Source organism: Salmo salar, chromosome ssa12, assembly GCF_905237065.1.
Source record: "Salmo salar chromosome ssa12, Ssal_v3.1, whole genome shotgun sequence".
Classification (NCBI taxonomy): domain Eukaryota; kingdom Metazoa; phylum Chordata; class Actinopteri; order Salmoniformes; family Salmonidae; genus Salmo; species Salmo salar.
The window spans coordinates 53699852-53726007 of record NC_059453.1 but is presented as its reverse complement, the minus strand read 5'-3'; the positions used below and the strand labels follow the sequence as shown (position 1 = coordinate 53726007).

Genomic DNA, 26156 nt, shown 5'->3' with positions numbered 1-26156 from the left:
ACGTACGCTACGGTCACAAGACGCAGGCCTCCTAATTGTCCCTAGAATTTCTAAGCAAACGGCTGGAGGTAGGGCTTTCTCCTATAGAGCTCCATTTTTATGGAATGGTCTGCCTACCAATGTGAGAGATGCAGACTCAGTCTCAACCTTTAAGTCTTTACTGAAGACTTATCTCTTCAGTAGGTCCTATGATTAAGTATAGTCTGGCCCAGGAGTGTGAAGGTGAACGGAAAGGCTGGAGCAACGAACCGCCCTTGCTGTCTCTGCCTTGCCGGTTCCCCTCTTTCCACTGGGATTCTCTGCCTCTAACCCTTTTACAGGGGCTGAGTCACTGGCTTACTGGTGTTCTTCCATGCCGTCCATGGGAGGGGTGCGTCACTTGAGTGGGTTGAGTCACTGACGTGGTCTTCCTGTCTGGGTTGGCGCCCCCCTTGGGTTGTGCCATGGCGGAGATCGTTGTGGGCTATACTCGGCCTTGTCTTAGGACGGTAAGTTGGTGGTTGGAGACATCCCTCTAGTGGTGTGGGGGCTGTGCTTTGGCAAAGTGGGTGGGGTTATATCCTGCCTGTTTGGCCCTGTCCGGGGTATCATCGGATGGGGCCACAGTGTCTTCTGATCCCTCCTGTCTCAGCCTCCAGTATTTATGCTGCAGTAGTTTATGTATCGGGGGGCTAGGGTCAGTCTGTTACATCTGGAGTATTTCTCTTGTCTTATCCCGGTGTCCTGTGTGAATTTAAATATGCTCTCTCTAATTCTCTCTTTCTCTCTTTCTGTCTTTCTCTCGGAGGACCTGAGCCCTAGGACCATGCCTCAGGACTACCTGGTATGATGACTCCTTGCTGTCCCCAGTCCACCTGGCCGTACTGCTGCTCCAGTTTCAACTGTTCTGCCTGCGGCTATGGCACCCTGACCTGTTCACCGGACGTGCTTGTTGCACCCTCGACAACTACTATGATTATTATTATTTGACCATGCTGGTCATTTATGAACATTTTAACATCTTGACCATGTTCTGTTATAATATCCACCCTGCACAGCCAGAAGAGGACTGGCCACCCCTCATAGCCTGGTTCCTCTCTAGGTTTCTTCCTAGGTTTTTGGCCTTTCTAGGGAGTTTTTCCTAGGGAGTTTTTCATAGCCACCGTGCTTCTTTCACATGCATTGCTTGCTGTTTGGGGTTTTAGTCTGGGTTTCTGTACAGCACTTTGAGATATCTGCTGATGTACGAAGGGCTATATAAATAAATTTAATTTGATTTGATTTGCAACCTGGTTCAGGTTATCAGTCAACCTACCAGAGTATTTACAAACAGCACAGGAATGAAATCATCCACATGTATTGATCACATCTTTAGTAATGCTGCAGAAATCTGCTGTAAAGCTGTATCCAAATCCATCAGATGTAGTGATGACAATATGGTAGCCATATCTAGGAAAACCAGAGATCCAAAGGCTGGACTTAATGTTGTGTATAAAAAGGTCCTACAAGAGGTTTTGTAGTGATTCCTATGTTGATGTAAAGAATATTTGCTGGTCTGTGGTGTGTAATGAGAAGCAACCAGACGCTGCACTTGACACATTTATGAAATGAGTTACAGTAATTTCCGGACTATTAAGCGCACCTGAATATAAGCCGCACCCACTGAATTAAATGTTTTTATTTATTTTGAACATAAATACGCCGCACATGTCTATAAGCCACATTGAAACAAATGAACTTTACACAGGCTTTAACGAAACACGGCTTGTAACAAAAATAAATAGGCTTTAACGAAACACGGCTTGTAACAAAAATAAATAGGCTTTAACGAAACACGGCTTGTAACAAAAAAGAAAAAATTAGCAGTAAGCTTTAGTTGTCTTTTTGCACTGAGTCAATTCCTCACGCTGCCGTTTCCAACATCTTATCGACTCATTATCGACTCAAGCTCCCGTGCAGCAGCTCTATTTCCTTTTCCAACAGCCAGATCAATCGCCTTCAACTTGAAAGCTGCATCATATGCATTTCTCCGTGTCTTTGCCATGATGAGGGTGACAAAATGACTACCGTAATCAGAATGATGGGAAGTTTGAGAGTGCTCGATTTAATCTAAACAGTAAACAAAAAAGTTGTTTGACCTTAACCCATTCGGCAATTTCATTGGTCTAATGAAAGCTTCATGCCGGCAAAAAACTGAGCACGTCACAGAATGTGTTTTTTGGAGAAAAAAATTTGAAAGCGGGAAAAATCCATATATTAGCCGCGTCATTGTTTAAGCTGCGAGGTTCAAAACTGGGGAAAAAGTTGCGGCTTATAGTCCGGAATTTACGGTACTCCAGTTACTAATAAGCATGCACCCATTAAGAAAATGACTGTAAAAACGGTTAAATCCGAGGTATTGATGAGGAGTTGAAAAATGTTATGGTTAAGAGGGAAGAGGCAAAAGGAATGGCAAATAAGTCTTGCTGCATAACCGATTGGCAAACCTACTGCAAATTGAGAAATCATGTGTCTGAACAGAACAAAAATAATAAAAAACTATACTATGAAACAAGGATAAATGATATAAAGAATTATAGTAAAACGCTTTGGAGCACCTTAAATTACATTTTGGGCAAAAAGGCAGACTCAGCTCAATCATTCATTAATTGAATGAGATAGCTCATTCATCACAAAACCCACTGATATTGCCAACTTTAATGATTTTTTAATTGGCAAGATTAGCAAAATTAGGCATGACATGCCAGCAACAAACGCAGAACCAACACATCCAAGTACAGTGAGGGAAAAAAGTATTTGATCCCCTGCTAATTTTGTACGTTTGCCCACTGACAAAAAAATGATCAGTCTATAATTTTAATGGTAGGTTTATTTGAACAGTGATAGACAGAATAACAACAAAAAAATCCAGAAAAACGCATGTCAAAAATGTTATAAAATTATTTGCATTTAAATGAGGGAAATAAGTATTTGACCCCTCTGCAAAACATGACTTAGTACTTGGTGGCAAAACCCTTGTTGGCAATCACAGAGGTCAGACGTTTCTTGTAGTTGGCCACCAGGTTTGCACACATCTCAGGAGGGATTTTGTCCCACTCCTCTTTGCAGATCTTCTCCAAGTCATTAAGGTTTCGAGGCTGATGTTTGGCAACTCGAACCTTCAGCTCCCTCCACAGATTTTCTATGGGATTAAGGTCTGGAGACTGACTAGGCCACTCCAGGACCTTAATGTGCTTCTTCTTGAGCCACTCCTTTGTTGCCTTGGCCGTGTGTTTTGGGTCATTGTCATGCTGGAATACCCATCCACGACCCATTTTCAATGCCCTGGCTGAGGGAAGGAGGTTCTCACCCAAGATTTGACGGAACATGGCCCCGTCCATCGTCCCTTTGATGCAGTGAAGTTGTCCTGTCCCCTTAGCAGAAAAACACCCCCAAAGCATAATGTTTCCACCTCCATGTTTGACGGTGGGGATGGTATTCTTGGGGTCATAGGCAGCATTCTTCCTCCTCCAAACACGACGAGTTGAGTTGATGCCAAAGAGCTCCATTTTGATCTCATCTGACCACAACACTTTCACCCAGTTGTCCTCTGAATCATTCAGATGTTCATTGGCAAACTTCAGACGGGCATGTATATGTGCTTTCTTGAGCAGGGGGACCTTGCTGGCGCTGCAGGATTTCAGTCCTTCATGGCGTAGTGTGTTACCAATTGTTTTCTTGGTGACTATGGTCCCAGCTGCCTTGAGATCATTGACAAGATCCTCCCGTGTAGTTCTGGGCTGATTCCTCACCGTTCTCATGATCATTGCAACTCCACGAGGTGAGATCTTGCATGGAGCCCCAGGCCGAGGGAGATTGACAGTTCTTTTGTGTTTCTTCCATTTGCAAATAATCGCACCAACTGTTGTCACCTTCTCATCAAGTTGCTTGGCGATGGTCTTGTAGCCCATTCCAGCCTTGTGTAGGTCTACAATCTTGTCCCTGACATCCTTGGAGAGCTCTTTGGTCTTGGCCATGGTGGAGAGTTTGGAATCTGATTGATTGATTGCTTCTGTGGACAGGTGTCTTTTATACAGGTAACAAGCTGAGATTAGGAGCACTCCCTTTAAGAGTGTGCTCCTAATCTCAGCTCGTTACCTGTATGTATAAAAGACACCTGGGAGCCAGAAATCTTTCTGATTGAGAGGGGGTCAAATACTTATTTCCCTCATTAAAATGCAAATCAATTTATAACATTTTTGACATGCGTTTTTCTGGATTTTTTGTTGTTATTCTGTCTCTCACTGTTCAAATAAACCTACCATTAAAATTATAGACTGATCATTTCTTTGTCAGTGGGCAAACGTACAAAATCAGCAGGGGATCAAATACTTTTTTCCCTCACTGTATAACTGACCAAATTATGAAACACAAGTGTTGTAATTTTGAATTCCGTAAAGTGAATGTGGAAGAGGTGAAAAAAATGATTGTTGTCTATCAAAAATGACAAGCCACCTGGGTCTTGACAATTTGGACGGAAAATGTGTGCCCTCAGGCCTGGAGGGAAGCAAAAGTCATTCCACTACCCAAGAACAGTAAAGCCCCATTTACTGGCTCAAATAGCCGACCAATCAGCCTGTTACCAATGCTTGGTAAACTTTAGGAAAAAATTGTGTTTGACCAGCTACAATGCTAGTTTACAGGAAATAAATTAACAACAGACGTTCAGCACGCTTATAGAGAAGTGCATTCAAACATGCCCATTCAACTGACACAAATGACTGATGATTGTCTGAGAGAAATTGATAATAAAAAGATAGTGGGAGCTGTTTTGTTAGACTTCAGTGCGGCTTTTGACATTATCGATCATAGTATACTGCTAGAAAAATGTATATGTTATGGCTTTATACCCCTTTACACTGTGGATTGAGAGTTACCTGTCTAACAGAACACAGAGGGTGTTCTTTAATGGTAGTCTCTCCAACATAATCCAGGTAGAATCAAGCATTCCCCAGGTTAGCTGTCTAGGCCCCTTACTTTTTAAAATCTTTACTAATGACCTGCCACTGGTTCTGAGTAAAGCCAGTGTGTCTATGTATGCGGATGACTCAACACTATACACGTCAGCTACTACAGTGAGTGAAATCACTGCAACACTTAACAAAGAGCTGCAGTCAGTTTCAGATTAGGTGGCAATAAATAGCTTAGTCCCACATATTTCAAACTAAAAGCATTATATTGAGACAAATCATTCACTAAACCCTAAACCTCAACTAAATCTTGTAATGAACAATGTGAAAATTGTGCAAGTTGAGGAGACTAAACTGCTTGGAGTAACCCTGGATTGTAAACTGTTATGGTCCAAACATATTGGTGCAACAGTAGCTAAAATGAGGAGAGGCCTGTCCCTATTAAAGTGCTGCTCTACCTTCTAAACAACAATATCAATAAGGCAGGTCCTACAGGCCCTAGAGGGACTTGGGAAAATTACAACTGGCCCAGAACATGGCAGCATGGCTGGCCCTTAAATGTACACAGAGAGCTAACATTAATAATATGCATGTCAATCTCTCGAGGCTCAAAGTGGAGGAGAGTGACTTCATCACTACTTGTTTTTGTAAGAAGTATTGATTGTTGAATGCACAGAGCTGTCTGTTTAAACTACTCTCACACAGCTCGGACACCCATGCATACCCCACAAGACATGCCACCAGAGGTCTCTTCACAGTTCCCAAGTCCAGAACGGACTATGACAGGCGCACAGTACTACATAGAGCCATGACTACATGGAACTCTATTCCACATCAAGTAACTCACGCAAGCAGTAAAATCTGATTTAAAAAAAAATACAGATAAAAATACACCTTGTGGAACAACGAGGACTGAAGAGTCACAAACACAGGTACAAACACACATGCGAACACACATACAAACACACTATATACACACGTACACCTGGATTGTGCGTAGTAGTAGAGTAGTGGCCTGAGGGCACACACTTAATGTATTGTGAAATCTGTTGGAAAATGTATTTTAATGTTTAAAATGTGTATTATAATGCATATTACTGCCTTTATTTTTGCTGGACCCCAGGAGGAGAAGCTGCTGCCAAGGGGATCCATAAGAAATACAAATAAATATAAATACAAACAGCATATAAACACTAAATAGGTCAGGACCCTATGATGGAACAGAAATTAATTATTTAGGCTATATTATTTCAATTATTTCAAGGCTATAGCCTACAAAGAAATACATTGAAGCATTTGTGAGCGCTTAATGTCAGGGACATTAAGCGCTCAGCATTTAAACATTTTGTTGTATAAAATCATTTAAATCTATAAATGGTGCATATAGGTTGTGACCTACTTAGAATTAAATATAAAATTAAGCAAAAAATGTCTTATTAGGCTCAGTCTGCAGTGCCTTTGAATTCATTTTTAGAAACGCCAGTTTGGACAGAGTTTGTTGTTTCAGGCTCATGCGATGGTGCCCGGAGAACAGGCCAGTAGCTAAGAATATCCTCTCCTCGCTTGCAGAACCACTAGGGATGCTAAACACCCTTTTGTCCTCTCTTGCCAGGCTGGGCAGGGATGCAGAGTTTTTGTTTTCTTCTATAGGTAGGTCTAAAAGGTTTCTAGGCAAAATAACCCGTTCAAAACGGAAAGCGCCTTAAAAGTTGGAATATGCCTGGCCTATTGGGCCAAAATCAATTATGGCTTATTGTATAGATGATAATAGAACAAAAATGAGGGAAACTTTTAAGGGATCTGATTTTATGTTTATAAATACTTTGCTACAATGACACACTTCATTAGCTACCCACCTTGTTCCTTTCTTGTAACATGTGCATGTAGTAAGTACACCATCATGCTTTTGGAATGGGTGTCTTTTCAACTCCATGACTAGCTAAAGCAAGTGGCTATAGCAGCACACAAGTAGACTACAAATGCATGCTGGGCCGGGCATGACCTGAGCACATGAAGTGAGCGCTATTGGAGTGATGTTGGAGTGGGCGAGAAGGCCGATGCTCCATCCTTTGGGAATCTCGCTCCACGCTCCAGTCAAATTGGGCACGCTCAGCTCCTCGCTTCGCTCCGCTCACATACTCTGGTTGGGTATAGGCGGTTGGTAATAGTCAGACAGCGGTTGGCCTGTAGATGTGTGTTGTATGTGTTAGGTATACTGTAACTGTGTGTTAGGTGGTTGGCAGTGGTATCATACCTGTGTGCTAGGTGGCTGGTTGGCAGTAGTATCCTGCAGACAGCGGTTGGCATGGCCGTGGCAGAGGCAGGTGCCCATCACTCTCATCTCTCTGAGGGCATAAAACAGAGAGGGGGTGCGGCCGGGCAAGCGAGGCATAGCACCCAGCTCAGTCAACTTCACCCGCAGGCCTGTCAATCCGGACACCTCTGGGGACCGAGATAGAGCTGTCAATCACTGGGCAAAGCATCTCATTGGATCAGGAATGTTCAATCATGAAAGGTGTAAGTGGCTCTGGAGGAGAGCACTTGCTAAATGGCTCAAATATAATGTATAAGGACATTATATTGTCCATAGTAACAGTGGGTGTTGTCCATAGTAACAGTGGGTGAGTGTCATGGATGGGTAAGTGTATATGGTTGATTATGTTTATCTTACCTTCAATCTTCTGCCCATTGGGGACGCTGATGCTAGAGAACTGACGCAAGGGGCTGAACTGAATCTGTATAATGCAATGAGGAAAATCAAAAAGGGAAAGAGCAGAACATTTCCTCTCTGGATAACACAAAATATCATGGGGATTTCCTCCAGTTTCCAACGTTGTTACCCCGTTATCTCATAAACCCGACCCTACACTATGGGAGGCAACTGTCTGCCTAGGGAGAATACTTCCTTACGGTCTGGTCCTGGTAAGAGTTAGCGGGGACAGGGGGGAGGGTGTAGCAGTAGGTCTGGTCCAGAGAGCGTGGCGTAGTCATGGCAATGCCAGGGAAGGCCGAGCGACAGTCTGAGGCCATGTAGTGGGACGGTTGCCAGGTTTGACCATTATCCAACGTCCTCTCCACCACCAGCGCACTAGGGTGGGGACCCTGTGTATAGAGGCAACCGGAAAATCAGTCCATAAGATTGTACAGCATTTAAAAAAAGACAATTCTGCCCCTGCACATTGGAAAAGCCCTGACCATGCTGCTGCTCTGGCAGCTGGGTCTTACCTTGAAGGTCAGAATGATGGTGTCCAGCTGAAACAGGTTCTGTAGGTCCAACTGTAGGGTGACCGGACTCACATCTAAAGAAACATAGGTTGTCTTTATTTGGTCGGTCACAATAAGAACGTTTTAGGATGGGTCACTCACGACATGTGTCCTGTAGCTTTGTAATCCCCTCACCTTTCCTGGCCTGCCACCACCTGTTGGGTCCAGCGGTGGACAGAACGTTCTGGATGGTGTGAGCTAACTGACTTGATGGGTTCCTGGAGTCACAGGTACAGCACTTCATCCTCCACTGAGAGAGAGGAAGAGAGTTAATACTACTTCGCATAATTTACTGTATATACGGTCATGCAAACAAAGCATGTTTGATTTCTAAAGATACTTAAATACATCTAAACCAGACTAGATTGGTTTATCATTAACGATAATGGCTGTGCTATAATGGCTGTGCTCTGCCCTTGGTCTTATGCAATATAACCCAGAACTGTAACAGTACACACACACACAGTTTGTGTTTGTTCATGCATGCGTATGTGTGTGTCCCCTGACCTCTTTGTAGAGAATGTGAGTTATTGGTCAGCACACATTCAAACAGCACACGATTCGTGGGAGGTTTATATGCCTTTACTTTGACAATAAATCCTAATTTCAGACAAATATGGACTGAGGGAACGTGAGAGCAATCACACAGCAACAAGACAGAACAAGGTATCAGTTCCTCCTCCAACACAATGGAACCACTCACAACGACCAATGTGCAAGTAAATGTTCATGTGGATCTTCCCACAGACACCATAGATAACACTGAGGTAAAGCCATGATATCTCAAATCAATACAACACTGATGGGAAGGCTCTTGTGTAACACTAGTGAAGTGGTTTTTCTACGTGCATTATGTGACCCAAGATCACTTGGTCCACACACAGGACTAAAGTCTGCAGAAATACTACAGTGAATACTGTAGTATTTACAGTTAACTATGGTATAAATATTGTAGTAAAAGAAAACTGTAGTATATGCTATAGTAATTCATGTAGTGTTTTTGCAGACTGTAGTATACTGTAATATTTACTGTTGTGTTTTTGTTTTATTATCTTTGACATATAATTTCGGGAAACCTACTGGAAAAATACTAAAAGACCAATTTTCCATAACCTGTAGGTATGTAGGACTGGGGTCTGAACAGCTAGTTCAGCACTTCGTTTCTTTTCTATAACCTGTAGAGTTCCCACTAACGGCTGTCACATATTAAGATATTGGGGAGGGTAATGGGCAGGGTATTTGCAAATAAGATACTGTAGTATTTACTATAGTAAAAAAATGTGTCGTGTTTTTGCGGACAGTTGTGTATTTGCGGATTATCTATTTTTTTTATAATACTTTCGAATTCACTATAGTATTTTACAGTATATTACAATGTTTTATAATAAGTACTACACACAACATCCGCCAACATCCTTCTACCACCCCTTGCAATCAAAATAATCACCTATTTTAAACAAATATAGAACAGCCACTCCTCCCCTCTCTACTACAACAACCTCCAACCCCACTACCTATACCTCCAATTGCTCTCCCCTCCAACCCCCTTGTCTCCACTACCCTACACCTCCATCTCAGCTTGCCCTGGTCGGAGCGGGTTGGGACTTGGGCTGGAGCAGTTACTTGGCCTGAGTCAGGCTGGCTGGGCTCTCTAGTCTGTCACAGAGGCCATGGCTTTGTACCCCACCGGGTGAAAGGTTACACTGGAGGTTTCAACACCAGCTATGGCCACTGTCAATCTGTCCAGCTCGCTCGTTCTCTTTTTATTACTCTTGTTTTCCCTCTCCAGGCACCATCGCATGAGCCTGTAGCCACAGACTTTGGCCAAACTGGAGTTTCTAAAAATGTATTCAAAGGCACTGTAGACTGAGCCTAACAAGGCATTTTTTAGTTTCATTTGTATGTAATTATAAGTCACAGCCTATATGCGCAATTTATAGACTATAATGATTTAATACAACGAAATGTTGTCTAAGTTAACATATGGAATTGTTAGAAGATGGTCATACCAAGGATTTCTTAGCTATTTGATTTTGAATTTTAAGACTCCTTAATGTATCAGAAGAAAACATTACAACATTATTGGAGGAAACATTGTCTCTCTCTCTCTCTCTCTCTCTCTCTCTCTCTCTCTCTCTCTCTCTCTCTCTCTCTCTCTCTCTCTCTCTCTCTCTCTCTCTCTCTCTCTCTCTCTCTCTCTCTCTCTCTCTCTCTCTCTCTCTCGTTTGCTTACTCACTCTCTTTCTTTCTCGTTCTGCCGATTCCCCCCCTCTCTCCCTCCAAACCACGATTTCAAAAGTCAACAGGCAAGCTGCTGATTTCGTCAAACAAACGAAAATCTGTCTGCACACATGCGCCCACACACGTCTGCACACATGCGCCCACACACGTCTGCACACATGCGCACACACACACACACACACACACACACACACACACACACACACACACACACACACACACACACACACACACACACACACACACACACACACACACACACACTTACTGCAGATTCAGTGTATAAACACATTATTAATACACTGTTAAAGACATAACTATGTCCACTAATGTGTGAAGTATAGTCCATGTTGTATAACAACTTTAAGACTGTAATGTCAATTGGATGGCAATGATGTGATAATATTATTAATGTCTTCTGGTAAAGTCCCTATGAATTGTTCCCTAACCAATGGTGTGGTAAAGAGGGAAATATATTCTCCTGTACTATATGGGGAGATGCATGCCCTGACACAATGGAAAAGTTCAGAATTCAACAGTGGGTTGGAAATCGACACCCTTGATAAAGATGAGCAAAAATGGCTGTATACAATAAGTAATTCAAATTCTCATCTATATTGTATCCTATGGGACTCCCAATCACATCCGGCCGTGTTTGGGTGTCCCATAGGGCGGCTCACAATTGGCCCAGAGTCGTCTGGGTTTTGCCGGGGTAGGCCGTCATTGTAAATAAGAATGTGTTCTTAACTGACTTGCCTAGTTTAAATAAAGGTTAAATAAAAATAAAAATGAAATGGTCTGACAAACACCGCTCTAGCTCTGTCACCTTTCACCACAGATGTGGAAGAGGGAAGGGTAATATTGGCGGATGCAGTGGATTTTGATGGGAATTTTTTTATTATGTTAATTAGATTTCCACAGGGTTAATTTAATACAATGAAATGTTGTTTAAATGCTGAGCGCTTAATTTCCCTGACTGCCTACCAGCCTAGCATGTCGCACTCGCAAGTGCTTCACAATGTATTTCCTTGTAGCTAGAGTCCTGAAATAATTGAAATAATATGACATAAATAATTCATTTCAGTTCCTTCTGACCTATTTAGAGTGTTTATAAGCTGTTTAATATGACGTGTAACCTATTTGAAATTATGAGTGCTTCTAACATTCACCTTCTCATGTTTATTATAATACTTTTCATTCAAATCATATGATTTGGTTTAAATACTTCAAAACCAATGGTAGGTCCAGGTCACAAAAATGGATGGGTGTCATTGTAAATAAGAATTTGTTTTTAACTGACTTGCCTAGTTAAATAAAGGTTAAATTTAAAAAAAATAACAGGAGTGGTGTGCAAGCACTGATGAGCCGGATTTTTGACCGCTCAACTCCGCTCACATTCTCTGGTTGAAGGCCGGAGACTGAGATGGCCATTGCACTGTATATCCCATGCAAAAAACAAATCCACTTTCAAACCAACAACTCCGGCCATCAGAACCACTGTGTTATCTAAATAGATTAATCCATTCCTTTTGAGATGTTGTCACGTCCTGACCATAGAAAGCTTTTGTTTCTATGGTAGAGTAGGTCAGGGTGTGACTGGGGGGTTAGTCTAGTTTATATTTTCTATGTGGGGTTCTAGTTTGTTTTTTCTATGTTGGTGTTTTGTATGATTCCCAATTAGAGGCAGCTGGTTATCGTTGTCTCTAATTGGGGATCATACTTAAGTAGCATGTTTTCCACCTGTGGGTTATGGGATATTGTATTTTGAGTAAGTGTATGTAGCACCTCTGTAGTTACGGTTTGTTGTTTGTTTTTGTTAAGTTTCACTATTAATAAATTATGTGGAACTCAACATTCGCTGCGCCTTGGTCCGTTTCTACAAACGAACGTGACAGAATATCCCATCACACCAGGACCAAGCAGCGTGCTACAATAGGGAAAATAAGTTGGACCTGGGAGGAAATAATGGAAGGAAAGGAGATCCTTCCTTGGCAGGAGTCACAGCAGATGCAAGGAGATAATGGAGGACAGCGACGACGACAGGGTTCGCGGCCACAGAAAGCCCAAGGACAACCCCAAGATTTTTTTGGGGGGGGCACACGGGGTGGTCGGCAAGGTTGAGGGGTGAGTCAGAGACCGTCGAGGAGTTATTGGATAAATTGGAGGAGAGTGAACGGAGGGGAGAGTTAGAGACCTTCGAGGAATTGTTGGATAAATTGGAGGAGAGTGAAGCGAGAGAGCTGTTGATTTGGCGTAGTATGCACGGCATTCGCCCTGAGGAGCGTGTTAGCCGTCCAAGGCCACCTGAGTTAGGTCCCCATACTCGTCCTGAGAAGTGTGTTAAAGTTCCGGTACAATTGAGGCCGGCAATACGCACCAGGTCTCCAGTGCGCCTTCACAGCCCGGTACGTCCTGAGCCAACTCCCTGTACTCAACGTGGGGAGAGTGTTACCGGTCAGGCACCATGTTTTGCGGTGATATGCACAGTGTCTCCAGTGCGCATCCACAGCCCGCTGTGTTCTGTGCCAGCTCCCCGCACTTGCAGTGCGAAAGTGGGCATCTGTCCAGGATGGGTGGTGCCGGCTCAGCGCGCCTGGTCTCCAGTGCACCTCCTCGGTCCAGGATATCCTGCGCCGACTCTACGCACTGTGTACCCAGTGGGCCTTCACAGCCCAGTGTGTCCTGTGCCAGCTACCCGCACTTGCCGTGTGAAGGTGGTCATCTGTCCAGGACGCGTTGTGCCAGCTCTACGCTCCAGACCTCCAGTGCACCTCCACGGTCCAGTACATCCTGCACCAGACCCACGCATCAGGCATCCAGTGCGCCTCCCCAATCCAGTACGTCCTGTGCCTGCTCCTCGCGCTCGCCATAGGTGCGTGTCAACAACCCGGTACCACCAGTGCCGGCTCCACGCACCAGGCTTCCGGCGACGATTCCCAGTCCAGTGCTTCCGGCGACAGTTCCCAGTCCAGTGCTTCCGGCTACAGTTCCCAGTCCAGAGCTTCCGGCGACAGTTCCCCGTCCAGAGCTTCCGGCAACAGTTCCACAGTCCAGAACCTCCAACGACGGTCCACGGTCCGGAACCTCCTGAGACGGTCCACGGTCCGGAACCTCCTGAGACGGTCAATGGTCCAGGACCTCCAGCTCCGAGGCCAGAGTCTTCTTCTGCGTTGGTGCCCAGTCCAGGCACAGCGTCCAGTCCCGCTTCATGGCCGGAGCCTTCCCTTGCGCCGATGCCCAGTCTAAGCACGGCATCCAGTCCAGCTCCAAGGCCAGAGTCTTCTTCTGCATTGGTGGCCAGTCCAGGCACAGTGTTCAGTCTGGGTCCATGGCTGGATCCGCAGGATGAGCGGGTTCTTCGGCCCGCACCAGAGCCGCCACCAAAGCTGGCGGATCCATGGGATGAGCAGGTTCTTTGTCCTGCACCAGAGCCGCCACCGATACTAGACACCCCCTCTAACCCCCCCCTTTTTGTTTCAGGTTTTGTGGTTGGAGTCCGCACCTTTGGGGGGGGGGTATTGTCACGTCCTGACCATAGAAAGCTTTTATTTTCTATGGTAGAGTAGGTCAGGGCGTGACTGGGGGGTTAGTCTAGTTTATATTTTCTATGTGGGGTTCTAGTTTATTTTTTCTATGTTGGGGTTTTGTATGATTCCCAATTAGAGGCAGCTGGTTATCGTTGTCTCTAATTGGGGATCATACTTAAGTAGCATGTTTTCCACTTGTGGGTTATGGGATATTGTATTTTGAGTAAGTGTATGTAGCACCTCTGTAGTTACGGTTCGTTGTTTGTTTATTGTTTATTGTTTTTGTTAAGTTTCACTATTAATAAATTATGTGGAACTCAACATTTGCTGTGCCTTGGTCCGATTCTACAAACGAATGTGACAGATGTGTGACTTGGTGGGGGGAAAAAAAGTTTGATTTCACCTCATTTTAACATTTTGTCATAAAGAGCACATGTTCAGCTTAATTTAAAAAAAGTGTTTTCCCAACTCAAGAGGTTTTAAAACTGTTACAGGGTTGACGATTTAATTTTCAAATCAGCCATAAATCCCCTTGTGACAGGGGAAATGGAAGTTTGTTGTGTGCAACAGGGAGGGGCAAGTGCATGCAAGCTTCAAATATTTCTAGCCTGTCTATCTATGGGTTACAGGGTTGACGTGTTATGCTCAACCCACTCAGTTTTCCACCACAAAACACCAGAAAATGGCCAAAATGAGTAGAACCAGCTTTTACACAATGATTTTACTATTAGATGTTAAACGCTTCTTTTGAAACATTGATTTGTTTCACCATATTAAAACTAGAGTTCGGTTCACATAACAGGGTTGACCTAAAAATGAGGGACGGGTTTTTTTTTTAACTTTAAAATGAATCACTAATCATGTTAAATAAATAACAATCTTCAGAAAATATTTTGTCAAAGCAAGAAAATAACCAGGGCTTTACAGTCATGGTGAAAACTTGGAGAAATGTTGGGGTTAAGTGGGTTCAAATCTTCCTGCCAATCAGAGGGTGCGCAGAGGGATATGTCAAAACGCAGAATTCTGTCACTTTAGCAAGTCTTTATTCATATCACAATTCTGAATGATTGAATTCTCCATGTGGTCTATATTAAAGAGCACTTCATTGAATATAATAGGCTTTTCAAATATTGGTACACAATTTCTAATAAAAATATCAAAGGGCCTCATTTTGTGGAACAACCTATATGCTCTGGCATCAGCCCTGACCCTGGTCTGTCAGTGTGTCTATTTCTGAACCAGTGGTCAGTACTCAGAGATTGACCACAAGACAGAGATGCTGAAAGGACAGCACTGTTCATTGTTTGAGTGGCTTGCTAAGACTTTGAGTGAATATATCATTGGTAGTGAACAGCATTCTGGCTATTCATTAATTACAGAAAGAACTTCCCAATTCGTCAGAACACAACCAGCAGCATCAGATGGAACACAAATTATAATAATTGTAAAAAATAAAAATAAAACAATCCCACATATTGGAGAATTCAGATAAATGCATGCATCCTTCTAGCTTAGGCTTCTAGCTTTATAGCTTACAAAGGCAGCCCATTTCTGATCTTTTGCCCAATTAATTGGGCAAAAGACCTGATCTGATTGCTCAAAAGACAAATTAGTTAGAAAAAAACCTATTGGGTTACCTGTGTAAACGCAGCCTTTTTTTAAATACAGTTTGGTATAGTCTGCTTCAGACACAAGACTCCCTGGACCTGGTCAGTGTCCAGCCAATCAGTGTGCCCCTTAGGCTGCAGGCTGCTAAGGATAATATGGAGAAACTCTGCCAGACCACTGGAATCTGACCAGAATAGATTAGTCTGCCAATGTAGCAGCCTGTATCAAAGTTTGTTTGTATGGCCAGCTGGCTGGCTTTTTGGACCAGAGGAGAGACACTAAAGCCACGGAGGCATGGACCATGGTACCACGGGGAGAGAGTTCTGGCCTGGGCTACTCATGGTGCCCTCCTTCTGGTAGCCCCTTATTGGTACCTTTTTTATAATTATAAAGCCATCCAAATTGAATCCGATTTCCATGGTGGGTGGACTGATGGCAATATTTGATTCCCCATTTTAAATGTCTGCATTACACTCACTGTAGGAGGCTGCTGAGGGGAGAACGGCTCATAATAATGTCCGGAATGGAGCGAATGGTATCAAACACCTGGAAACCACGTGTTTGATGCATTTGATACAATTCCACCTATTCTGCTTCAGTCATTAACAAGAGCCAGTTCTCCCCAATTAAAGTGCCACCAACCTCCTGTGCTGTATATCTCTCCAAAATTTGAACTGTGGAAAGGTACTACACAGGGAACAATGGATAATTCTATAAATAAAGAAAAAAATGTAAACAGAAAATATATGAGTAAAAATCATAGTATGAAATTAGGTCACAGAGTGGAACCTGATATGGTTAGTAGGCTCGACCTGGTCTCGTAGCCAGTTATTGGCTAAGATCCCATCCATCCTTGAGGACAATGGGACCAGCCTTGCCTGTCTCATCTCTGATTAGTTCATACCAAACCCTGATGGAAAATCACTTTGAGCCATGTTGGCTTGTTGCTATCGGCAACTCTCTGGCAACTGCCAGTGCCAAGGGCGTGTCAAGGGTAGAGGAGAGTGTTGGGCAAGAGAGAGGAGTCTCGCAGTCTCACTGTGCCAAACCAAATCCAAAAATACATCTGTCAGCACTGGACAGGAAGGCCAAGCCTCCTATCCACTCTATCACCTACTGTATCCTTTCTTCTACCCCTCTCTCTATCCCTCTCTTCTATACCTCTTTCTGTCACACCCTGATCTGTTTCACCGGTCTTGTACTTGTCTCCACCCCCCTCCAGGTGTCGCCCATTTTACCCTGTGCATTTATACCTGTGTTTTCTGTTTGTCTGTTGCCAATTTGTCTTGTCTCATCAAGCCTACCAGAGTTTTTCCAGTACTCTTGTTTTTCTCTCTAGTCTCTGTTTCATAGTTTTCCCGGTTTTGACCATTCTGCCTGCCCTGAGCCTGCCTGCCATTCTGTACCTTGTGACACTGCCCTGGATTACTGACCTCTGCTTGCCCTGACCCTGCCTGCCGTTCTGTACCTTTCGGAATCGGTTCTGGATTACTGACCTCTGCCTGCCCTTGACCTGTTGTTTGCCTGCCCCCTGTTTTTGTAATAAACTTTTGTTACTTTGAACTGTAGCCCTCGTCCTTCCATCTCATAACGCTAATGTCCGAGCTTACCCGAGTTCCCCCGAGAGTCTCCGAGGTCTACCGACTCACCTTTTTCGGAGCCGATGCAACTCGGCAGAGCTAGGCTATCTCCAGCTGAATGCTTACGCAGACTTAACACCCAGAGTTGTCTGTATTGCGGAACTGCCGGTCATTATGTGTCATCCGGTCCTTTAAAGAGACCAGGATCATCAGTAAGTATGAGTACACTGGTGGGCCATACGGAGAGTTTTTCTTCTGCCCTTACTCGCACCCCTCTCCATACCATCCTGCTGTGGGACGACCAGTCTATATCTCTCTGGGTTCTCATTGACTCTGGGGCCGACTAGAGTTTCATGGACGCCACCCTGGTGTCTGAGCTGGGCATCCCCACTCAGCCCCTCTCCAGTCCTCTGGACGTTAGTGCACTGGATGGGCGCTCTATAGGCAGGGTTTCCCACAATACTACTCCTATCCACCTGCGTGTGTCCGGAACCACAGTGAGTCTATACAGTTTATGCTCATCAAGTCTCCTCAGGTTCCCGTGGTATTGGGGTTTTCTTGGCTCCAGCGCCACAATCCCCTTATCAACTGGACTGCTGGTACTATTGTGGGCTGAAACCCGTTCTACCACGCCCATTGCTTGAAGTCTGCGCAGCCTGCCCCAGGACATCTTCCTGTGGGCTCAGAAGAAGCCTTGAATGTCTCTGCCGTTCCCGCGGAGTACCAGGATCTCCGGGAGGTTTTCAGCAAGGCCTGGGCCATTTTGCTTCCTCCGAATCGATCCTATGACTGCGGGATCGATATTCTCCTGGGCACTACACCACCCCGGGGATGGCTGTATTCACTGTCGGGTCTGGAGACCAAGGCTATGGAGACATACATCGAGGATTCCCTGGCTGCAGGGGGTATCCGTCCTTCTGCCTCCTGGAGAACCAGCTGTGTGTCAAAGCCAAAAAATGCGAGTTCCATTGCTCCACCATCTCCTTCCTTGGATACATCATCACTGCTGGGAATGTACAGATGGATCCGTAAAAGGTGAGAGTGGTGGTGGATTGGCTCCAACCCACATCCAGAGTGCAGCTGCAACGTTTCTTAGGATTTGCCTATTTCTATCGCCGATTTATCCGGAGTTACAGCACCCTGGCTTCCTCCCTGTCAGCACTCACCTCTCCCGAGGTCCCGTTCACGTGGTCCCCAGCTGCTGACTGGGCATTCCTGGACCTTAAGCACCGCTTCACCACAGCTCCCATATTGATCCATCCGGACCCGTCCTGTCAGTTCGTGGTGGAGGTAGACGCTTCGGATGTCGGAGTGGGGTCAGTCCTTTCCCAGCATCCCGACCTAAAGCTGTATCCCTGTGGCGCCTTCTCCCATCGCCTTAACGCCACGGAGAGGAATTATGATGTGGGGAATCGAGAACTACTCGCGGTGAAGATGGCCTTGGAGGAGTGGAGACACTGGTAAGAGGGGGTGGAACTTCCATTCATAGTGTGGATGGATCACAAGACCCTGGAATATCTCCGCACTGCCAAGTGTCTCAACTCCAGGCAAGGTCGATGGGCTCTGTTGTTCACCCGGTTCAACTTCACCATCTCCAACCGCCCGGGGTCTAAGAATGTTAAGCCGGACGCGCTTTCATGCCGCAATTGCCCCGCTTCTACACCCTCGAACCCCGATAGCATTCTTCCTACCTCGTGCCTGGCGGCTACTCTCGTCTAGGGTATAGAGAACCAGGGGGGGGCCGGCTAACCGGATGTTTGTACCCAACGCTGCCCGCTCCCCGGTCCTGGAATGGGCTCATTCCTCCAGCCTTGCCTGCCACCCTGGCTCCCGTTGTACCCTGGCCTTTGTGCAACAACGCTTTTGGTGCACCATGCTTCCAGACGCCTCCACGTTCGTCGCCGTAAAGCTTGTAAAGCCTACCATCGTTTTTCCCGTACTCCTGTTTCTCTCTCTAGTCCCGGTTTTCTAGTTTTCCTGGTTTTGATCATTCTGCCTGCCCTGACCCTGAGCCTGCCTGCCATTCTGTACCTTTTGGACTCTGCCTGCCTTTTAACCCGTTGTTTGCCTGCCCCCTGTTTTTGTAATAAACTTTTGTTACTTCGACACTGTCTGCATCTGGGTTTTCCTGAGGTCTGATACTTTCTCTCTCTTCTAATCCCTTTCCCTCCCTCTCTTCTGTCCCCCTCTCTCTCTGTCTTCCGGTACACTCTGTGGGGGCATGACGGACACCCAGCCCAGCCATTAAAGGGTCACTGGCATAAGTGCCACTCCCTTGACACTGAGTGATAAAGCCCTGGCAAACTGTACTGCTCAACTCCCCCTCTGTCTGCAACTTAGCTCATCTTCCGTCAGGACATTCCACAGATCACATCACCAGGGCCGCCCCCCTTTTGAAGACCTTTAGATCGACCCCCCCCCCCCAGAAAAGCTGCGAGCAAATGCGGCCTCTCATGATGAGTTCAGATGTTTTGTGGCCCCCACTCCATCAGAGTTGTCCATCCCTGGTCTACGCTATCTCCCCTGTACTGAGTTATACAGAGCGTGTCAGAGAGATAGTCAATGCACAGCCACACCCTTCGGACATGATTCAACACACACAGTCATACAGTTACAGTAGATCCAGTCTAGACAAGGTTCTATGGCCTGGTGCACCTCTCTCCACACGCCCAATGTTAAAACATCTTTCATGTTTGTGTGATCAGCACAGTCATCCAGTGAAACACAATCACTTTGAGTAAATATCAAAAACACAAAAGTGGTGAAGTTTCAAAAACTCAAGGCAGAACCCACAACCAGCAGACAGCAAGAAAGATCTACAGTCTGGTGTGTCTGTGTGTCTGTGTGTGTCTGTGTGTCTTTGTGCCTGTGTGTGCCTGCAGATACATACTTGTAATTGTGAGTTTTAAGAGCAGAGTGACTGATACCTGCCCTGCCCAGCAACACCAGAGGGTGTGGCTCAGATGAAAGGCTCGACTGTAAATCAAACAGGCAGCAACACAAATTAAAACATAAATACTTTTCCTTTCTTGTCCTTTTACCTGGTTTTACCTCCCTAGTTTGTCATAAACAAAAGGATGTTTCAAACTTGTCCCATAAATAAACCTACAATAATACACCTACAGTAATTCAACAACTAAAGCATTCTGAGAAAAGAAATGTGCTTATGTCTTTTTTTCCCTGTCAACACATTATATTTTATTTTCTTTATTTTCAAATCGAACAAATAAATCCCCATCCAACGTTTTTCTCTTCAGGAACTCAGCAACCAAGACTGATGTCAAATGTAGTTGCAACATCTGGCATCTGTGTGTCTCTGGCACCAGATCCAGACAATTTCACAAATTACACCAACCAGTTCTCCCCTGACCCTCTATCCATCCACCCTCTCCCTCCCCATACCATCCATGCACCCTCTGCCCCCTGGTCTCCTACTGAGCATGGTCAGCACAGAGAGCAACAGTCATGCACCTCCAATTTGGACATTGTGTGCGTGCGTGTGTGTGCTTGCATTTGTGTCTGCCTGTATGTTTTGTCTGTCCCTCGGTCTTCTGTCTTTATACATGCAAGTCTGTCTGTCTGTCTGTCTGTCTGTCTGTCTGTCTGTCTGTCTGTCTGTCTGTCTGTCTGTCTGTCTGTCTGTCTGTCTGTCTGTCTGTCTGTCTGTCTGTCTGTCTGTCATGTTTGACTCCATAAAGTTATAGCTGCCCTACAAACCTGAAATGTTACACATTAAAACCCTGGTGAACAACTCATAACAATTAACAGCTATTGCCCCACTTTTCTCCCATCTCTTACAGTGCCTCCGGTGTCTTTCATAGCAATAAGAGTAGGGCCTTACCTGTCCAAAGTAGGTGCAAAAGACCTCAGAGCCGGCAAGGCCGCAGGTGGAGGAGGCATGAAGCTGACGGTCCCTACCGAGGAGCAGGTCTCCCATAGGGGGGTAACAGGCCCCCCGAGAACAGTCCCTCTGGGTCGCAGCCACTGCCGTCAGGGCTGGGGGAGGAGATAAATTCATCAATCAATTCATCATTATCATCACAGATAGAAGTATGAACCCAATAACATATTTCCTCACATCCTACACGAAACTATCGCCACAATCTGAATGTTAAGACTAAATCAAAAAACATTTGATATAACTGTAACTCATTGATCATTTTCAATTAGAAATCAAGGAAGTGCTAACACAAATATCGTGGGCACATACCTGCTAACTGGAATAAAATCCACATCTTTGGTTCCTACTATGAGAAATTCTTCTAAAGACAAAAAGGTCAATAAACAATACAGCCAACAATACAACAAAAAATGTCAAAGGTCAGACATTCACGACAAAGACTAGATCATTGGTTGGCTGAATAATTGGGAGAAATTACCAATACAGTAGGTGGCTACATGAACACATAACATTTTGAATTACATTGAAAATAAAAAAGTCAAATAACTGGTGGAAAGTGAAATGTTAATCCATGGAGGTGAGGACTCACCAGCTGTAGGTGTACGGACATAGACGCGGGTGTGTGAGCGCTGCTCAGAATCTGTCTAAGTGTGTGTGGGTTCTTGGCTGTATCCTTATAAACACTGTCTCACCTGGGCCTCGCGATACAGTGTGTCAGAAAGGTAGCTGGCAGACACACGCCTCCCCTCCGCAACCCCAACCTGCTGGGATGAATACATCACCCCTTAATTGGGGAGGACCTGTATGTGCTAATCGCTGGAGTGGAATCAGTGAAGGGTATCAAATACATCAAACACATGGTTTCCGTGCGTTTTGATGCCATTCCATTCGCTCCGTTGCAGCCATTATTATGAGCCGTCCTCCCTCAGCAGCCTCCACTGGAAAACATACACACGCGAGATACAATCTCACGTCGGACATCTATCAACAACATATTCTTCAAAAAAGGGAGGCTCATCCAAAACGAACAGTGGAGCGATCAACCACGCTGAAGAACATAAACAGTTCTCTGTAGCGATGTGGTAAAATATAGTTGTGGATCAGTGGTTGGGTCAGCAGCTTGTCTCAACAAGATTAGCCTAGGTATGCAGCGATTGTTTAAGATACAACGTGCAACAGAATCTCTGCTCATCTGCCTGTTGAAAGCCATTGTAAATTAAGCCATTGTTATCTTCGGCATGCCCATCTGAATCAGTGTCTCCACACACATACACACCTCTAAATGTATATCCTGCAGGCTGTAAAACGGATTGGCACCACTGTGTGGTAACCCTGACATTCTGTGTGTTTTGGCGTGTGGCAGTAAATGTTGATCACCACCTGTGTGTAATAAAACCTATACTCAAGGCTGCTGAATACACACACTGTTTTTCTCCATAGCCACCGTAGCTTCCGCGTATCCCTAAGGTAAGGTATCCATGGCAACAACAGGGTATAATTTTAGAGGGGGGGGGGTTCTAATGACTAAAGACCACAGAACGTGACGGTCCTAGCCCCCCTTCCCCCACCCCACGACTCAACATAGAATTGGCAACGCAGTCATGACACGTCGAATGTTGTATTTACAAAGCAGATTTCACCCTGGGAAGATTACAATAGCCTAGAGGTGCAGTTTTATCACAACCAAAGCTATAGCCACTTTTAAAGCACATAGTAGTAGTCTCAGTCTAGCACTGCCTTAGTGCAGTGAATGCAGTACGGTATATATTAGACTTGCATATACTTGTCTCTGTTTAATGTGCCCTGTGCCTTGCTCTGTCTGTGGTTAGACAACATGATGTAAAGGTCTGAATAATGAGAGACAGTGTGTCCTTCTGATTATATACACACAAACAGCAGTATGGTGTTACTGTGCGGAACAAAAACTACTACTCATCTCAAATGACTATATACTATACCAAAGCACATCAGAAGTCACCAACCCTCTGTAATGGGAGAACAGGTCTGAATTGCCAAATGGCCCAGGACTCACGGTTCAAAACAAACAAACAAACTGCAGAGTTTCATTCCAAATTGCTATATATAAATGTTCTGAAATGTTGTTAAATTACATTTTATTGTTTAAAAAAAATTCTGAAAGAGATTGGTGTGTTTTTTCACTATCTAATAATGGCATGGGGTTGTTCAATGACAGACATGTATTTGTTTAAAATCACTTGAACGTTTGAGACAAACAAATAATCATGTTTTGTTTTTGCCAAATGCTATATATCCGCCTCACTCTCAGAGAAATAGGTAGTACTGCTAGGTTTTACACAGTCAAATGTAACAAATAACAGAAATGTTTTATGAAAGAAATGTACAAATTATACATTTATGCCATTAATATATAAAACATATTTTACAAAATTCTGTACGGTAATATGAGATCTGTATGTAAAACATTTTCATTTTACATTTTAGTCATTGAGCAGATGCTCTTATCCAGAGCGACTTACAGTAAGTGCATTCATCTTAAGATAGCTAGGTGAGACAACCACATATCACAATCAAATATACAGGATATGAACATTATATTCCAGCTAAACAATGGATATATAGCGTTTTTCATACACATCTAAAATCTATTAATAAAAAAATCTGAGAACAGTAATATTTTACACACAACTGAAGGTACCCATAAGAAATTAGTTCTGGTGAAAAAACACAAATGTGAAAAAAATGGGTGGATGTAGCGTTTTGGATATAAACGACAAGTGTAAGTGGCCACTAATACAAGGTCTTCATTAAACCCCTCATTGTGGAGCGAGAAAAAAAACATTCACATGCTTTAACACTGGCCAAGAGTCCTCTCGTTTTCCACATTTCTGGTTCCCAAAACTCACACATCGCTCAAATTCATAGGGAATTATGTATGACTGGTCCAGTCATAGTCATGCAACAATAACATTGGTCAGCTGCAATCAGCTGCAGTCCCAAATTAGTCACAGTTTGCTCAGCAAGTCGTGTGTGTGTGTGTGTGTGTGTGTGTGACTGTGTGTCAGTACAAACAGAGTTCACAGTGTATGCAGACGTGATGGACGTGACAGTAGAGTGAATGGGTTTTTATGGCCTTTGACTTAATTGAAACTGGCCCACGTGACAAGCTTAACAATTTTATACATAACAATGAAGCACTTTAGCTTGTACAATATTTAGCTGAATGCTGTTGTACATATTTGAATGCTGCTCTAAAAAAGATTAGGCAGGGTGAGTACTTTATTTTATAGTAGATAAACAACCAGGTATTGAAGATGATAATTGAACAGTAGCCTAATAATCAACCGATGAAAAAAAGTTAGCTTATTTCTATGTGATTAATCGAAACGAACACCCCTTGGCTAAATCTGGTACCAGCTGCTACAAAAAGGCACAGAGACACATACAGGCCACACACATACATAAGCCATACTTTACAGCTTGGGTGAGAGAGTTTGAGTCACTATTGTAACACGTAGCTCACGTTCTGCTGGGCGGCGTCTAGCGTCACCGAGTGGGAGTGGATTAAAAGAGCCAGGTCTTTATAAACGAGAAGCTGCCATTGATTAGTGCTCAAGCTTCACAGGACGCCCTGGACTGATAAATACAAAAAAAAAAAAAGACTAGATCAACCTACTTGAATAAAGTAAGTAGCCCACCATTGCACGTGATTGTCCTGCTTTTTCTCGCGTTGACGTTGTGATCATTAAAAGTGCTCATTTGTTACAATTTACAACTGCATGCGTAAAAGGTAACACCTGTGACTAAAACTCTCTTCTCTCCCCTGTCAAAATCAGACAACATAATCCATCCGGAATGGACACCATGCACGAAATCATCCCCTTCGCTAAGGAGATGCTGGCGCAGAAGCCCAGCAGGCGCATGTTGAAGGTGTACTTGGTGGGCTCCGTGATTGCCTTCTTGGGAACGGTTCTGGGCCTGGTGGAAACAGTCTGCCAGCCCTTCTCCTCCGGGGAGCCGCTGGACGCCGAGCTGGCTCTGCTGATAGCCCGGGAGCAGAAGACACTGGAGGAGGAGGAAAGGAGACAGGAGGAGGTAACAATAGTTTCAGCCACCGAGCAGATCACCATTCCCAAGAAGCTGCTACAGGCGACCGGGGTTCAGAGATGCGCTGGTGCTGTCAACCGACTGCACGCCGGGTCATGAGCGTCCCAGGGCCAGCGCCAAAACACTTACATATTTAAAAGGAACTGAATTAGTCCTTGCCACGCCAAATACGGTGCGCTACATACGCACTCGAAATAGCTTCACAAGACGAATGAATGGCAACCTCAAGCAGTCAACAGAAAAGTGGTCTGACTGTGTGTGTTTAACTGCGCTTCGCTGTTTTGGGTAGCCCACGTTGACGGGTCAGGTGGAATCCCACAAGCTTAAGTTTGAGTCCCGGGTGGCAGGAAGGCGAAAGATCCGCTGTCAGTCTCACAGTCGGATAATGAGAGCTCGCAGGGCCGCTGCTGTGCAGGCAATGGCGTATCTCAAGCTGCCCGGGTTCCATCCATGTTCCCAACAGTTACATTTTTGTATGAGCCTTTTAAAAGTGCTATTTTGTCAGTGCTGTAAATATGTTAATGTTTTGCTACTCAATAAATTAATATTTGTATTCACATTGTCTGATGGTATTTTTCCGTAGAGCGGGATGAATTTTTAAGCACCCAACTATGAACACTTTCACGATCAATTTTGTAATACAAAAAATGAGTGATACTCCTAAGTAATACACCTCTCAATCGTGGCTCTTTTCCCTTCTTGCACCACACCAACAGCCACTAGAGGGCGCCTTCATACTGGGTAAGCAGAGGGCCCCAAATGCAGCCTATAATAATGATCCCTATTGCCATTCTTCCTTCCCGCTATTTCCACACCTTGAGACAATCATTGAACTAGACGTGGTCATTGAACTTTGCTTGCTCTTTGTGAGTAAGATGGTAACTGCTGGTGTTTGAGTGGTTGCTATTAAGACTGGAATGAGCTAATCTAGAAATCCACAATTCAACGGATTTCATCCACTTTGCCGCATGAGACAAAGGAATTTGGGTGAAACCGCTCCATTTCACAATATCTGTGTTTG

At 44.5% G+C, this 26156-nt stretch overlaps 2 protein-coding genes across 3 annotated transcripts in view; one reads left to right on the top strand and one right to left on the bottom strand.

Moving 5' to 3' along the window:
* Positions 1-22481, bottom strand: part of LOC106565121 (laminin subunit beta-3) — a 41328-nt gene extending 18847 nt beyond the window's left edge. Inside the window, exons 1-8 of one of the 2 annotated variants that reach the window (XM_014131873.2) lie at positions 21639-22481; positions 21359-21410; positions 20990-21144; positions 8328-8442; positions 8154-8227; positions 7839-8030; positions 7600-7663; positions 7183-7370 (exon numbers count right to left, since the gene is read on the bottom strand). In XM_014131873.2, the coding sequence (XP_013987348.1) occupies positions 7183-7370; positions 7600-7663; positions 7839-8030; positions 8154-8227; positions 8328-8442; positions 20990-21144; positions 21359-21383 (813 nt within the window). In that variant the 5' untranslated portion in view covers positions 21384-21410; positions 21639-22481. The remainder of the gene's footprint in view (positions 1-7182; positions 7371-7599; positions 7664-7838; positions 8031-8153; positions 8228-8327; positions 8443-20989; positions 21145-21358; positions 21411-21638) is intronic. The other variant, XM_014131876.2, reaches the window with a different exon arrangement.
* A 2126-nt stretch (positions 22482-24607) lies between these two features.
* LOC106565122 (G0/G1 switch protein 2) lies at positions 24608-25692 on the top strand. The gene is made up of 2 exons (XM_014131878.2): positions 24608-24713; positions 24865-25692. Exon 2 carries the CDS (start codon positions 24884-24886, stop codon positions 25232-25234), a length of 351 nt encoding a protein of 116 aa, XP_013987353.1. The 5' UTR covers positions 24608-24713; positions 24865-24883; the 3' UTR covers positions 25235-25692.
* The last annotated feature ends 464 nt before the right edge of the window (positions 25693-26156 follow it).